The sequence below is a fragment of the Hylobates moloch genome, unplaced genomic scaffold (assembly GCF_009828535.3).
Source record: "Hylobates moloch isolate HMO894 unplaced genomic scaffold, HMol_V3 SCAFFOLD_9, whole genome shotgun sequence".
NCBI lineage: Eukaryota > Metazoa > Chordata > Mammalia > Primates > Hylobatidae > Hylobates > Hylobates moloch.
The window spans coordinates 83,395,973-83,408,067 of NW_026652284.1; the positions used below are offsets into that span (position 1 = coordinate 83,395,973).

At 37.8% G+C, this 12,095-nt stretch overlaps 1 protein-coding gene across 2 annotated transcripts in view; it reads left to right on the top strand.

Annotated features, from left to right (window-relative positions):
* ATP6V1C1 (ATPase H+ transporting V1 subunit C1) overlaps positions 1-12,095 on the top strand; it is a 108,658-nt gene that overhangs the window by 16,104 nt on the left and 80,459 nt on the right. For both annotated transcript variants that reach the window (XM_058444600.1, XM_032760172.2), the window contains exons 2-4: positions 3,194-3,364; positions 5,516-5,583; positions 11,980-12,065. In XM_058444600.1, coding sequence (XP_058300583.1) covers positions 3,233-3,364; positions 5,516-5,583; positions 11,980-12,065 — 286 coding nt within the window. In that variant the 5' untranslated portion in view covers positions 3,194-3,232. The remainder of the gene's footprint in view (positions 1-3,193; positions 3,365-5,515; positions 5,584-11,979; positions 12,066-12,095) is intronic.

Consider the following 12,095-nt stretch of genomic DNA (forward strand, 5'->3'; position numbering starts at 1 on the left):
TATTTTTAATAAATATGCCATGCAATGTTATATTTTAACTTGTAAATTAAATACGTTCTTGTAAAAATTTTAAAAATATTTAGTTTTGAAGTATTTCAGATATACAGAAAAATGTTAAATATTGCCAATTAACGTCATCCATGCAGATTTAGCAAGTATTAACATCTTGCTCTATTTGCCTGATTTTTTTAAATGAAATCTTACATACAAAACTAAAGCTCCTTTCTCCTATGCATATTTTAGTATTTTCTGTAAGTAGATATAACTCTGAACAATATATACTATTATGTGTTTTTCACTTGTGGAAATAGAAACTCTTACTCTGCTGGCAGGAACTTAAGTTGGTAGGGGCCTTGGAGAACAATTTGGCAATACCCAAAAGAGTTGGCAGTGGTTTGTGTCAGTTGTCTCATGCTGCACAACAAACTACCCCAAACTTAGTGGCTTAAAACAGTGATTTCTTATTTCTCCTAATTCTGTGAGTTGCTGGGGTAGTCCCTCTGCTTGTTTTGCCTGGACTCATTGATGCAGCTGCATTCAGCTGGGAGACTGGCTGGGCTGGAGGGCTCAGAATGGCCTCAGTCACACGTCTGGTGGTTCATGCTGGTTCTTGGTTCTCTACATGTGGCCTTATCACTTGGAGTAGGCTAGACTGGCTTCCTTATGTGGTAGTCTGAGGGCAGTGGTCCAAGATGCAAGGCCTCATGAGGTCTGAGCCCTGAACTCGCATAGTGTGGCTTCCATGCGTTTTGTTGGTCAAACCAAGTCACAAGGCCAGCTCCACCTTTTGATGGAAGGAGTGGCAAAGTCACACTGCATAGGAGCATGGAAAGACATGTCGCCTCCATCTTTGAAGACATATCCTGTAATTCAGCTATTTTACTTTTATCTATCCCAGAGAAAATCTTTCACAGAGAGACATGTACACATTGTTCACAGCAGAATTGTTTATAATAGCAAAAAAGTAAAAACAATTTAAGTCATTCCAGGAAGGAGCAGATAATAAATTTTAGTTTATTCATATAATGGAATACCATATATCAATTAAAATTAATGATCACTGGATGATTCTAAAAATAGGTTGAATGAAAAAATCAGATTGGAAAAGAATATGGTAGTATAATAGCCTTAAAGTTCAATATTTGAAGTTTCTTGGGTAGGCTAATGAAGATTTTGCTTTTGCTTCTGTTTTGAAATCAAAACTTATCTTTGGATGGCCTCATTAGAGCGTGGTGCTCATGAGTAGCTTCTATCCTTGGATGGCCAGTTAAGCTGTGCTGTTCTCTGACCAGACTGGCTGTCACTAAAAAGCTTGTGTTTAGCTTGTTGGCCATTTGGGAAAGTGTAGCACTTTCATTTGAGAAGGTGTAGGTAGAGCTGATAAAGGTTTAACTTCATCAGTAATGTTAGAAAAGTCCACATACAGTACAGTTTCTTTTTTAAAATTTTTTTTCTAGAATATAGTTTCTTAACATTCATTTAATACCACCGTCTACATCTGTACCGGGTTTAACCTCCATTTCTTATCTGTAAATGGGAAGCATGATATTTACCTCATAGAGGTGTTGGGAAAATGAATTGAGATAATAATGCATTTAGAGCAGTACCTTTTATATGGTAGATCCTCTATAAACAGTAGTTAGAAAAATTAACAAGTATATAGGATGGCATCTATGTTAAGTTCACTTTCAATGGTATTGTAGTGAGTAGGTAGCATTGATTACCTACTCATAGGTATTTTAAGTAGGTACTTTAATTAAATTTTAGGACTACTGTAATTATGAAAGTCCATTATGATTAACTATAATACTTTACATTTTAAAGGAAATTTACATTTATAAACTCTTTTCACATTAATTATCTGATTTTGTTCTCAGGACAACTTTGTAAGATAGTTATGCTCAATTTAGAGACATTGAATATTAGTTTCAGGAGCGGTTAAATAAGCAGTGTTAGCAGAAAGCTTATGTTGGTTCTCATGAAGGCAGATTAAAATGGAAATAATGATACCATAATACTTTGATTTTTATCATTTGTGTTTATATGCTTTACCTACCTAGATTCTGAATAGATTTGTCTCTGTACTTTTTTCCCCCTTCCGTGTGTGTGGGAAGGGGAAGGAGGAGGAGGAGGAAAAGAGATTATAGAAGCGGGTTAGGTGAATCTTAATGGGACTCTTTGGAAAGGGAGATCTGCAGCCTGCCTCTCAGATCCAAAAATTTTATATTAACGCCACCCTCTCAGCTCCCTATATTTTAAAATAGGCAAGCAGATTGGCAAGATTTTTTTTTTTTTTTTTGCAGATTTGTAAATGTTTGATGGCAACTAAGTCTATGCGTCAAAGATTTGAGGAGATTTCTCTAGGTTGACTATGGATTAGAATTAACCACCAAATTTACTAGCCATGTAGGATTTGCTAAGCCAATGTGACAAATTTATTTGGTGACTTCTGTTTATAAATGCATTGATTCAATTAAATTCTTTCTCCAAGATAAAATGCTTTGTTTTTTTTTCTTTTTTTAAATTTCCTATTTTGGTTGTATGCTTTAAAAGTTTGAGATAGGTTGGGTGTGGTGGATCACTTGAGGCCAGGAGTTTAAGACCAGCCTGGCCAACATGGCAAAAACCTGTCTTTACTAAAAATAGAAAAATTAGCTGGGCGTGATGGCGCATGGCTGTAATCCCAGCTACTCAGGAGGCTGAGGAACAAAAATTGCTTGAACCCGGGAGGCGGAGGTTGCAGTGAGCTGAGACTGTACCACTGTACTCCAGCCTGGGTGACAGAGTGAGACACTGTCTCAAAAAAAAAAAAAAAAAAAAAGTTTAAGATAAACCTATAAATTTGTAACTCTCCAGCTTTGTTGGTTGAAGGAAACTATTGGTGGCTGGTATTTTGGGTAATCTCACTTCTTGGCTAACTCCCATTAAGGATGTTTTATAATGAAAAAACTTAAGTACTTCACATATTAGGTTTTTATCACTTCACTTTCCTAGTATCATAAATAAATCATTTTTTCACCATTTGTATACATTTACTTCGAGGTAGGTAAATTTCACTTTGCTTGAGATCCTATGCCAATATTAGATTAGTTTTGAAACAAGTTATGTGTTATAACTTCTCCTATGATTCTGAAACACTTTAGAAACAAATGATTTTAAATGTATTTTTTTGTTTGTTTCTTTTACATTTCAGAATCTCTCTTGATTTTTGAGGAAATAGCAAGTAACAAACATGACTGAGTTCTGGCTTATATCTGCTCCTGGGGAGAAAACCTGTCAGCAAACATGGGAGAAATTGCATGCGGCAACTTCAAAGAACAATAATCTTGCTGTCACTTCCAAGTTCAATATTCCTGACTTAAAGGTGAAGCTGCATTGTGCAAAATTGCATATGAGTTCATCATCCAGGGGAGGGCCAGTTCTCTCTTTTAGTGGAAATGAGATACCCAGGTTCCTTCCAAAGAAAACCTCCTCTCCAGCCATTGGCATGATTTAAAATGTGTCTTCTTTGAAATTTTAGAAGTAAACTACCAAATTGAAATAATGTCTCTCTACTTAGGCTTTTTGTGCTCTTCTAAACTGCAATGAAAAATCTTATGCAAATGTTTGATGTGTTACATTCACAAATACGATTTTCAGAAATTAAAACTCTTAGTGATATATATTCTTAAATATCATAGTGAAGTTTTTGTTAGTAAATTTATATTATGCTGATTCTTACATTGTAAATGTGTTACCATGGCACTTACTTAATCATACTTGGCAAATCTAACCCAGTTATTTAATCTGGTTAATCTATGTAAGATTCACTCTATCAAAGATCAGTCATCTAGCAGCCTCAAAGTGAAGCAGGTGTCCAGTAATCAGTTGATGGAACATTTGTAAAGAATGGAAAAGATCACGATACTGACATTTTGCTGGTTAACTGAATGAGGGAGTCGTAGGCAGCATTCATTTAATAAATATTTAAAATGACTGATTCATGATGGGGCATGGTGGCTCACACCTGTAAACCCAGCACTTTGGGAGGCTGAGGCGGGCGGATCACCTGAGGTCAGGAGTTTGAGACCAGCATGGCCAACATGGTGAAACCTAGTCTCTAATAAAAATACAAAAATTAGCCAGGTGTGTTGGTGGGCGCCTGTAATCCCAGCTACTTGGGAGACTGAGGCAAGAGAATCTCTTGAATCTGGGAGGCGGAGGTTGCAGTGAGCCAAGATCATACCACTGCACTCCAGCCTGGGTGACAGAGCGAGACTCCGTCTCAAAAATATAAATAATAAATACAATAAAATGACCGATTTTTAATATTTTTGGAGTTACGGATACCTTGAGACAAGGTGTTTCCTCCAAAATGTGCTCACTTACGCACAGTTTTGCATGCAAATTTAATTACAGACCCTCTAGTGCACATCCGTGGACCTCCTACTTAAGAGCCTGTGTTGTAAACTAAGACTTCAAATGATCCAGTGTCGTTGAATGGTACAAGCACAGACCTGTCTTTGAGGAGTCTTCACGTCTTAAGTGGTGCTTGTGCCCATGAATTAAAGGATTATCTTGTACACATAAATAGCTTGGAAATGTCTGGCAAACATCTTTTAACTATACTTACACATTATGAAATAAAATAGGGAGAATTTAAGATTCGTGAGAACTTTAAGTCAAGATGTATCATCTTTTTTTTTTTTTTAAAAGGATGCCACCAAATGCTCATCATCACTGGCCATCAGAGAAATGCAAATCAAAACCACAGTGAGATACCATCTCACACCAGTTAGAATGGCCATCATTAAAAAATCAGGAAACAACAGGTGCTGGAGAGGATGTGGAGAAATAGGAACACTTTTACACTGTTGGTGGGACTGTAAACTAGTTCAACCATTGTGGAAGTCAGTGTGGCGATTCCTCAGGGATCTCGAACTAGAAATACCATTTGACCCAGCCATCCCATTACTGGGTATATACCCAAAGGACTATAAATCATGCTGCTATAAAGACACATGCACATGTATGTTTATTGCGGCACTATTCACAATAGCAAAGAGTTGGAACCAACCCAAATGTCCAACAACGATAGACTGGATTAAGAAAATGTGGCACATATACACCATGGAATACTATGCAGCCATAAAAAATGATGAGTTCATGTCCTTTGTAGGGACATGGATGAAACTGGAAAACATCATTCTCAGTAAACTATCGCAAGGACAAAAAACCAAACACCGCATGTTCTCACTCATAGGTGGGAATTGAACAATGAGAACTCATGGACACAGGAAGGGGAACATCATATTCCGGGGACTGTTGTGGGGTTGGGGGAGGAGGGAGGGACAGCATTAGGAGATATACCTAATGCTAAATGACGAGTTAATGGGTGCAGGAAATCAACATGGCACATGGATATATGTGTAACAAACCTGCACATTGTGCACATGTACCCTAAAACCTAAAGTATAATTAAAAAAAAAAAAAAAAAAGGATGCCACCTAAATAACAGAATATATTTTCCTTTTAGGTTGGCACGTTGGATGTCTTGGTTGGCTTGTCAGATGAACTGGCTAAACTGGATGCATTTGTAGAAGGGTAATGTACTTACATGCATGGAGTAGAGCAAAATGGGAGACACTATTATCAGGCTTCGTGGACATTGGGTTTATTATCACATGTATACTCTGCTTATTGGAATGGTTTCAGAAAACGACTTTTTTCCCTTTGTATATCAATTTTATGAAGGTACAATTTACGTAAAATGCACCTGTTTGAAATATGAAAATGCTAATTCTCTTTTTACTATCTTTAATGGGATATAGTTTACATGCCATGCATTTCACCTATTTCAGGTGTACAATTCAATGATTCTTAGTGTATTCAGACTTGTGTAACCATTGCCACAATCAGTTTTAAATATTTCATCATCCTCTATTCCTGTTCCCATTAGCAGTCACTTACTGTCCCCACCACCCACAAATTGTTCTGCCACTATAGATTTGCTTGGTCTGGACATTTCTTGTAAATGGAATACAATACATGGTCTTTTGTGACTGTCTTCTTTTGCTTAGCATAATGTTTTGAAGTTTATCCAAGCTGTTGCATGTATCAGTATTTCATTTCTTTTTATTACTAACTAATATTCCACTATATATGTATACACACATCACATTAATCCATTCATCAGTTGATGGGCTTTTATTTTATTTCCACCTTTTGGCTTATAAGAATAATGCTGCTGTGCATATTTGTGTACAAGTTTGTGTTCTTAAATGTTTTCATTTTTCTTGGGTATGTACCTAAGAGTGGAATTTCTGGGTCATATGGTAACTCTATGCTTCGCTTTTTGAGGAACTGACAAACTGTTTCCCAGAGTGGCTGCACCGTGTGATATTCCCGCCAGCAGTGTATGAAGATTCTCATTTCTCTACGTCCTTGCCAGCACTTATTATTATTTTTATTATTTGTCTTTTTGATTATAGCCATCCCAGGGGGTATGAGATAATATCTCTTTTTTTTTTTTTTTTTTTTTTGAGATGAAGTCTCGCTCTGTCACCCAGGCTGGAGTGCAGTGGCACGACTTCGGCTCACTGCAACCTCCACCTCCTGGGTTCAAGCAATTCTCCTCCCTCAGCCTCCTGAGTTGCTGGGATTACAGGCGCCCACCACCACGCCCAGCTAATTTTTTTTGTATTTTTAGTAGAGATGGGATTTCACCATGTTGGTCAGGCTGCTCTCAAACCCCTGACCTCATGATCCACCCACCTTGGCCTCCCAGAGTGCTGGGATTACAGGCGTGAGCCACCGCACCCAGCTGGTAATATCTCATTTTTAAAAATTTGCGTTTCCCTGTTGGCTGATGTGATGTGTTGAGTATCTTTTCATGTGGCTTTTTTGCCATTTGTTTTTCTTCCTTGGAGAAATGTCTATTCAGATCCTTTGCCCATTTTTAATTGGCTAGCCCTTTTATTATTGAATTGTAGGAGTTCTTTATACAGAATATGCAAGATATAAATCCCCTATCAGATATAACTTGCAAATATTTTCTCCTGTTCTGTGAGTTGTCTTCATTTTCTTTTTTTTTCTTGAGACAGAGTCTTGCTCTGTTGTCCAGGCTGGAATGCAGTGGGAAGATCTTGGCTCACTGCAGCCTCCGCCTCCTGGGTTCCAACGATTCTCCTGCCTCAGCCTCCCGAGTAGCTGAGATTACAGGTCCCTGCCACAATGCACAGCAAATTTTTGTATTTTTAATAGAGATGGGGTTTCACCATGTTGGACAGGCTGGTCTCTAACTCTTGACATGATGCATGTGCCTCAGCCTCCCAAAGTGCTGGGATTACAGGCGTGAGCCACCGTGCCTGGCCATGTCTTCATTTTCTTGATTGTATCTGTGAAGCACAAAAGTTTTAAATTTTCATAAAGTCCAATTTATTTTTTTCTTTTGTTGCTTGTGTTTTTGGCATCATATCTAAGACACCATTGTCTAATCCAGGGTTGTACCATTTTTTGTCTATGTTTTCTTCTAAGAGATTTATAGTTTTAGCTTTCGTATTGAGGTCTTTGATTCATTTTGAGTTAAGTTTTATGTATGTTGTGAGGTAAGGGTCCAACTTGATTCTTTCGGATGTGAATATCTGGTTGTCCCAGCACGATTTGTTGAAAAGACTGTTTTTTCCCCTTTGAATTGTCCTGGCACCCTTACTGAAAATCAATTGAACATAAATATGAGGGTTTATTTCTGGACTCTCAGTTCTGTTTCATTGATCTATGTTTCTCTCCTATGCCAGTACCACATTGTCTTGATTATTGTAACTTTGTAGTAAGTTTTAAAATCAGAAAGTGTGAATTCTTTGACTTTTTTTTTTTTCAAGATTGGCCGTTCTGGGTTCTTTGTCTTTTTGTATGAATTTTAGGATCACAGTGTCAAATTTCTGCAAATAAGTCAGCTGGAATTTTGATGAGGATAGTGTTGAATCTGTGTATCAGTTTGGGGAGTAGTATCATCCTAATATTATAGTCTTTATCCATGAACATGGGGTGTTACTCCATTTATTTGAAGATGGTTATGCTTTTGTCTTCAAAATTCAGTTGGAAGAGTTTTTCTAAATTGCAGTTTTTATTACTTTTGAAATTCAGGTACATGTGTATTTGAGCTGAAAATGGTTATAGGCTCTTTGATAACTGCATTTTGATTAGTTGGCAGAATCAGTCTATAGTTCCTTCAACTCTGGGGATACAAAGATTTTGTTTTAGAGTTTAGGTACACAGGTGTAATTTGTAAAGTACAGAATTTGGAGACTCTCAGAAATCTATATTTGATTGAAGCTTTAAGGGAATAATAGCCTTGGATAGAAGGGAATTTTTTCTTGAAATCTGTACAGAAGATTTTCTCATTTCTGCTGTTAAAATGCTTTTCTGAATTGATAGAACCACCTCAAAGTGACACTGTGGCAATAGAGACTGAGGTCAGGGTTACAGAGAGAGAGAGAGATCTTTTAACATAACACCATGTAGTGAGGAAGTAAACAGATGTAAGGATGTATTGATGTTCTTTAATATTGGAGTCAAGAAGGCCACTTAGCAGACAATTTCACTGTACGTTAGTTAAGAGATAGTAAAAGCTCAGTTGGGACCAGACACCTGGCTATTAGAATGGAAAGAGAAGATGAAAGGAAAAGCAATTTTTAGGATTACAATTCCATATATTCATATAGAGCAAATGATTATTATGAATTATTATAAATATAGTGAAAATAACTATGATGCACTCAAAGCACTAACTGATGGAAAGAATAGTCTCTTGGTTCCTTGCTTATACATTTTTAATTAAGAAAAAAATGGGCCGGGCACAGTGGCTCACGCCTGTAATCCCAGCACTTTGGGAGGCCGAGGTGGGCAGATCACGAGGTCAGGAGATCGAGACCATCCTGGCTAACACGGTGAAACCCCATCTCTACTAAGAATACAAAAAATTAGCCAGACGTGGTGGTGGGCGCCTGTAGTCCCAGCTACTCAGGAGGCTGAGGCAGGAGAATGGTGTGAACTCGGGAGGCGGAGCTTGCAGTGAGCTGAGATAGCGCCACTACACTGCAGCCTGGTTGACAGAGCGTGACTCCGTCTCAAAAAAAAAAAAAAAAAAATGTGAGGGAACTTTTTTTTTTAGTTGTCATCCCTGGAGTGAGTCTTCCCTGAGGTCTCATCTACCTCATTACAGTTACAAGTTATGATAACCAAAGAGACACTGAGAAAGGAGGTCCCCGAGAATATAATTATTAACATTTATTTGTACCCTTATTAGTCACCTTGATGGCTTTATAGTTCTTTATCTTTAAATTGTTAATGGGATGTCCTGAATATAATTTAAAATTTGCTCAGATTTTACATTTTATTTATTTATTTTTTTAGAGACAGGGTCTTGGTGTCACCCAGGCTAGAGTGCAGTGGTGCAGTCATAGCTCATTGCATCCTCAAATTCCTGGGCTCAAGCAGTCTTTTTACCTCAGTTTCCCTAGTAGCTAGGACTATAGGCTTGCACCACCACACCCAGCTAATTTTTTTATTTTTATTTTTGTGGACATGGGGTCTTGTTATGTTGCCCAGGCTGGTCTCAAACTCTTGGCCTCAAGTGATCCTCCAACCTCAGCCTCCCAAAGTGCTGAGATTTCAGGCATGAGTCACTGTGCCTAGCCAGCTCAGATTTTTTAGGGAAGGAATCTGAAAAGTATTAAGGACAAATGTAGTTAGTTTGATGAGTAGAATTTAAAGTTACCCATGCAGTGTGTTAGCTGTTCTTTTCTGCATTGTTCAACAAGCACATCTTCTTCAGTCCTCCTGAAAGATACGAGGAATTTAAAAATGATGTCATTGTTAGACTTTGGTAGTATTGACAGATGATAGCTTAATGACTTAAATGCTCCAAATGTTAAAGGCCAAATATTGTAGAATATGGTATATGTGGTAAATCACAGTTTATACTTTCTTAAAAATGTAATCATTAGAGCAGATATTTTCGAGGTGACATTGTGTACATTGATACAGATGCTCTTGTAAATAGGCATAGGGAGATCTTGAAGTTCTGGGTTATGCGATGTTAAGTTTATAAATTTGACACCAGATGATTCTACACTCTGAAGTACTTCTGTGGGTAAACATGGAACATTTTAGAATGTTCATAGCAAATGGTTCTGTCTACAAGATGCTTGCCAAAGTTTATGAGAATGATTTGTCCCTTTTGAAGGAATTTTGGAGACATAGGCAAGTATATGTATAAACCTCAAGTTAAACATGTTGAAGACTTAGGACTTACATCATTATTTCTGAAATTGTTCTGATTTTTAGGTTTGAGACCACTCAGCATAGGATTGTCATTTAAATTTAGCTCTTCTGTCACCTTTCCTGGCTCATATTGGCTCTTGTTTAAACTGTTAACAAGCCAGGCTTGTGGCTCACACCTGTAATCCCTCCTGCTTGAGGAGCCAAGGCAAGAGGATCGCTTGAGCCCAGATGTTCAAAGGTGCAATGCACTATGATTGCACCACTGCACTCCAACATGGGCAATAGAGTGAGACTCTCTCTTAAAAAAAAAATGTGCACACACACAATTTTTTTTTAAGGAAAAAAAAACCGTTACAGGAATTTCTTAATTTGTCTTCCAGTTTCCCCTCCTAGTTGTTGAGCATGTAGTCATCAGAATACTTGCCTTGAGCCCTGTTTCGACTGTGTTACGTGCCTGTCTAGAGTGTGGCTTCAGAGGCTGTGTATCTGCAACCTGGCATCCCACTTTCCTAGCCTAAGCTCCCCTACTTCTCAGCCTGCTGCTCCCATCAGTCTGGACTTCTCACCATTCTCTGGATGCCTACTGCTTTTCCACCTCTTATCATGACTCATAATATGCCCTATGGCAACAATATGCTTTCTTCCCATGTAATCATCCTTGTCAAACCATTTCTATCCTTCATCGCCCTACTCATGAGCCTTTGGGCTTTCTTGATTGCATAGCTGCAAGTGATCCCTTTTTCCTTTCTCTCTCTCTCTCTGCAACCTGGCAATCTCAGCTGGCACTGACCTCAGATTGCTTTATATTTAGTAATTTATACATTTTTGTATCTTTCCAATGAGATTTTAAGCAATGTGTGAAGGTAGTGATTTTGTCTTGTATGATTGTGAATCCCACCCAGGGCCTAGAGGCAGACATGGAATAAGGAAGAGAACGCTGGACAACGTGTTTCTAGTCACAGCTCTGCCATTAACCGGTCTCGTGACTTTGAATAAGCCACTTATTCTTTTATACCTCAGTGTCTTATAAATGAAAGAATTGACAAGGTCATATATAGGTGCCTTGGTTTAGGTTGGTGCAAAAGTAGTGGAGTTTTTGCCATTTTTTTTTTTTTCCTAAAGTAATGGCCAGAACCACAGTTATTTTGCACCAACCTAATAGTTTTGGCATTATGGCTTCCTCTATAGCATAGGTCCTTGTAAATAGTAGATGCTCAATAAACAGTTAATGAATTAATAATGTAGGACTTAGTTTTTCATCATGACTATTGCTTACGTTGTCTTGCCTGTCAGGTCTCTTTCTTCCTAAGGGAAAGCACAGTGTCTTGCATGTCATAGGAACATAGTGAATGCTAGTTCTCAGCCTCCTTCTTTGTTCTCAGTCCTTGAATTGTCTAGTTTCTTGGCATATAAATATATGGCTATTTACAGACTCTTTCTCACTAGCTTCCCATGACTTTCTTTCTAGACTAGGAGACACATTGCATGTAGTCTCCTTAAAACTCTACAGTTACTCTGTTGATTTTTGCACGTAACAAAATCTTGGTCCATTTTATCCTTAAAACATTATAAGGTAAGATCCGTTTATTGTGTATTATATGGATAGGTATAATGGGAACATATAGTCAAATTCATGTCTTTATATAATGTTCGTCGTATGGAATGGAATTTAGATATTTTTCCTGAAAATGGTTGTTGATTTTTTTTCCTCCCCAGAGTGGTTAAGAAAGTAGCTCAGTACATGGCTGATGTATTGGAAGATAGCAAAGACAAAGTTCAAGAGAATCTGTTGGCTAATGGAGGTAAGCTAATGCTCATGATTGATCATTATT